This window comes from Centruroides sculpturatus, unplaced genomic scaffold (genome assembly GCF_000671375.1).
Source record: "Centruroides sculpturatus isolate CEXI.00-Female unplaced genomic scaffold, Cexi_2.0 scaffold19, whole genome shotgun sequence".
NCBI classification, from domain to species: Eukaryota; Metazoa; Arthropoda; class Arachnida; order Scorpiones; family Buthidae; genus Centruroides; species Centruroides sculpturatus.
Window position 1 is genome coordinate 187587 of NW_019386694.1, and position 4334 is coordinate 191920.

The window sequence follows — 4334 nt, forward strand, 5'->3', positions numbered from 1 at the left end:
TAATATTATTAATTATATAGTTTTTTCCTAATAAAAATTTAAAACAAAAATCCTATAATTATGATTTAATGCTTTGAAGTTACTCATCTATCATGTATGTTTCATAGATAATAAATATATTAATTCACATACAGACTACACTTCAATTTATAACTTAGCCAAATTATTTATTAAAACAGATTTTTTTATTATAATTGAAAATTTAATTAAAGCATTTTTCATTCCATTCTTCAGAAATAGTTCAAATTTTTAAAATATGCATTATAGCTATTTAGAATTCCAAAAGTATGAAAGATAACACACCACATCTGTTCTTTGTTAAAATTATTTATAATGCAAAATATCTCAAAAAATGTTTTTTCTTGATTAACATGTTCAAGGACTTACTTAATATTTTAGTATTTTTGTAATTGTTTGAGTGTGATAGATTTTTATACAGTATGTGGAAGAAAATAATATATATAAATATTGATATGTTAAAGTAACAAAATGTCTTCATTTTCTATCACTTACAACAGCAGCAACAGTTCAAAACAATCCAATTTCATTTAAGGAGAAGTTTTATTTGAGGCTACGCTTCTGCAAAAAATGTAAAGTGGATAAAAACATCGTCTGTTGATTATGCCAATACTGTAATTCGCAATACAATTGAGTAAAAATTAAAAAGTTAGCCCCAGTATTTACATTATAAATACATTGAAGCTACAAAATGTCTTCATTTTCCATCATTAAGTGAAAATTATTACTGACTGTAGCCAACCTTGTAAACAACAAAAAAATGAAGTCATTTTGTAGCTTAAACATACTAATACATTTATATATTTTAATGTAAATAATATTGGCCACATTTTTAATTTTACTCAACAAATAAATAAACTCAATAAACACGAAAGAAAANTTATTTACTCCAATGTATTTTTATGAAAAAATGCTTTAATAATAGAAAAATATAATCTCCATTAACAATATATATTCCAGCAGTTCTTTTTCAATATTCTCAGGAAGAATTAGCTTTCTACCTAGTGTTTTTTTCACAAATTGCTCCGGACGAATGTCTGCTTGCAAAGAGAGAGTTCGCAAAATAATTTTTGGCACCTCATAAAATTTTGCAGCTTTCTTCAGCCGCATTTTTTTTATCCGTTACCATACATACTGTCTCTTCCATTTTTTTCCTGCCTCTATATTTGTCTCTTCGAGTTTTTCTTTGGCTTGTTCAGCCGGGGTTTAAGCATCTGAAAATTAAGTAAGGTTTTAAATNCATTTATATATTTTAATGTAAATAATATTGGCCACATTTTTAATTTTACTCAACAAATAAATAAACTCAATAAACACGAAAGAAAAATAAACATACATATAATTATTACCTGTGATATATAACTCAATAACGGTAATCAAATTTTCCTTTCAAACAAATTCTGGATATTTAATTCAAAATTCTATATTTTCATCTTCAATAATTCAAATTAAATTTAAATGTAACTGTGCTTTTTAAATACATATGTTATTGAATGCAGATTCAAAATTCTACAATTTATAATCATTACTATAAAAGTTACATTAATTAAAAGCCTTTCTATCATGAAAAGTTTCAATTGTTATGATGCAAATTTCAATTTATTCAATTATTAAAGTAGAGTATTTTTATTATTATTTCTGGATTTTTCCTTATAGGAAAAATGCATTTCATATTTAAAGGTNTTAAGTAAGGTTTTAAATCGAAATAATTAGATATGTTTTTAAATTAAATGTTTAAAATAAATTTTGCGAGGCCTCTTCCGAGAAACAAGGGGCGCACCGATTCGACTTGCTCCAGGGCGCTGAATATGAAGCTACGCCACTGGGTATACGAAGTACTGTTGTTTTCTCTATGAGAGGGGTAGCAGAAATCGAGTAGCACATTTCAAAAGGAGAGACTGACCATGAAGGAAATCCCTCGAACCTGGATCAAAAAATGTTATTTCTGAACTATTAGTAGAACGCAGTTCGATCATACTACCATCGCTGCGCATAAAATTAGGACTTATGAAAAACTTTGTCAAAACCATGGATCGAAATGGCCCAGAATTTAGTTTTTTAGAGAGACATTTCCAAATATTAGTGAGGCGAAAGTTATAGGGATATTTGTAGATCCACAGATTTCCAAGCTTCTCAAAAATATGCACTTTAATAGCGTACTAATAGGTGCTAGAAAAGAAGCTTGGAATGCTTTCAGGGTGGTGGTAAACAATTTTCTTGGAAACATAAAGCTAATTACAAACAAAAAATTACAAATAACATGCTGTCGTGTTCTAAATAGATGAGATGCAACGTGTCATTGAAAATGCACAAATGCACTTTTTGCATCCTTACATTGACATTTTTCCTGAATACTGTGGGTCTGTCAGTGACAAACATGGGGAGCGTTTCCACCAAGACATTGCTTGTATGGAAAAGTGATACCAAGGAAAATAGAGTCAGGCAATGTTAGCAGATTACTGCTGGAACATTATATGTGAAACACTTACAGATTCATACAAGAAGTCTGTAAATAACTGTCATACATGCGAGTGATGTCCTGGGTATTTTATGCTTTCACTATTTATTTAGTTTTTATGTATCAAAAAGTGTTCTGATGTTTTCTGTGTTTCAACTCGAATGAAAATTACATTATGTGTATGTATTTAGATATTATGCAATTTATTAAACGTTGATACACCTTGTAAACTTGAGCAATTCTGGTTTTTTTTTATAACTATTTTTGAATTCAGCAAGTCGAAATCATTAAGAAACAGCTTGTTTTGTTTCCGAAGGAAACAAAAAGTTTTTATTTGTAGACCTGTGTAATTTATTAACTTTAATCTGTTCCTAACTTTTTGTTTCAACTTTAATCTCTCTCTATCTCATTAATAAACACAATATAAATTGTAAATAACATATATCTCAGCTCCTTTCTCTTGCAAACTACAATAATTTACCTAATATTAATAAATAATAAAAAAAGTTATTGGCTTAACCTTGATAAACTCCAAAGCCACCCTAAATTCTAAATCTCCTGTTTTGTAACACTTTAAATCTATCCTACCTTAACACATGGCTTAACATTTTTATACATTTCCATAATTAAATGTATATAATTTTCAACATTCCCTTTTTTGCCGATTCAGAGTTATCGGGAATCCCGAAGATATCCCATATTAATAATGTATATACAGGCTTAACTATGAAATTTTTGACTACGTTTTCTTGTCCTTAACGAAAACTCCCAAAATATTTAAAAATGAACACATTATTGTAAGCAAAAAATAGACAGGTTAATCAATTTAAAATCTAAAATCGTGAAAGTGACAGTTAATAGAAATATAAATATTATCGACATTTACGAATAAATAATGTTCAAAACCGAATTAAATAGTATTTATAAGCGGTCCTTTAAAAAAGACAAAATAAATAGCTGAGTTAAAAACGAGAAAATTTCATATATTAAAAAAATTTTCAAATATTTACAGTTCAATCTCTCTATGCTCCACCATCGAAGCACTCGAATCACTGGATATGACAGAAATATTCATTATGCCAGTATTCAGTATCATACCATTGGAGCTATTGGCAGCGCAAGGGCCAATATACCTATCGACTCTGCTAATATCAGAAGATAAGATCAGAGCCTTACATTCAGTTACTAAATCAAAACTAATACGAGTGGAACCGAATTCACAATAATCTAAACACGTAGCTATCATTCTTTTAAATATATTGCATCGCACGTATAACATTGTATAATACAAAATGGTCTCTACCTTTAAATAAGTTACCGAGCTCCATTCATTAAAAATATGTAAATACAACTTATTTTATTTATAATTAGTAACTGTATCTTTAAACTAATATAAATGATTACTGTATTTGCTAATCTCATTAAAATATCAGAGACATCCGTTTCATTCAACATTATAGGATAATCTCGATAGCCAAAATTTTGCAACAAGGACACAATACGATCTCTCCACACTACTCTTTGAGAAATTAAATATAATTTAGCGGACTCTGTGAGTTTACTGTCGGACTGTTTACGTAACCATCTTAAATTATTATTTTTGAAATTTTGAAATTTTGAAATTAAAATTTTTGAAAGAAATGACTGAAACTTTTTTTGTAAGAGTCGTACTTTTATTTTATTAATATAAAATAGTCGTTGGCCATGCAAAACTTATTATTTTTTACTTGAAATGTATTTTGTGATTGTGACAAGAACACCAGATGACGCTTTTATCATTTTTTACATTTTAACTACGGAGGCAGTAGCCTAAAAAGGAAGGTCGTCTCCGTGAGTTTGTGATTTTATGAACTGCTGA

General features: G+C 28.4%; 1 protein-coding gene across 1 annotated transcript in view; it reads right to left on the minus strand.

The window, feature by feature from the left end:
- Nucleotides 1-592, minus strand: part of LOC111615575 (protein transport protein Sec24C-like) — a 69925-nt gene extending 69333 nt beyond the window's left edge. The window contains exon 1 of the mRNA XM_023356973.1: nucleotides 514-592. Within this exon, the coding sequence (XP_023212741.1) occupies nucleotides 514-548 (35 nt within the window). The 5' untranslated portion in view covers nucleotides 549-592. The remainder of the gene's footprint in view (nucleotides 1-513) is intronic.
- Nucleotides 593-4334: the final 3742 nt, after the last annotated feature.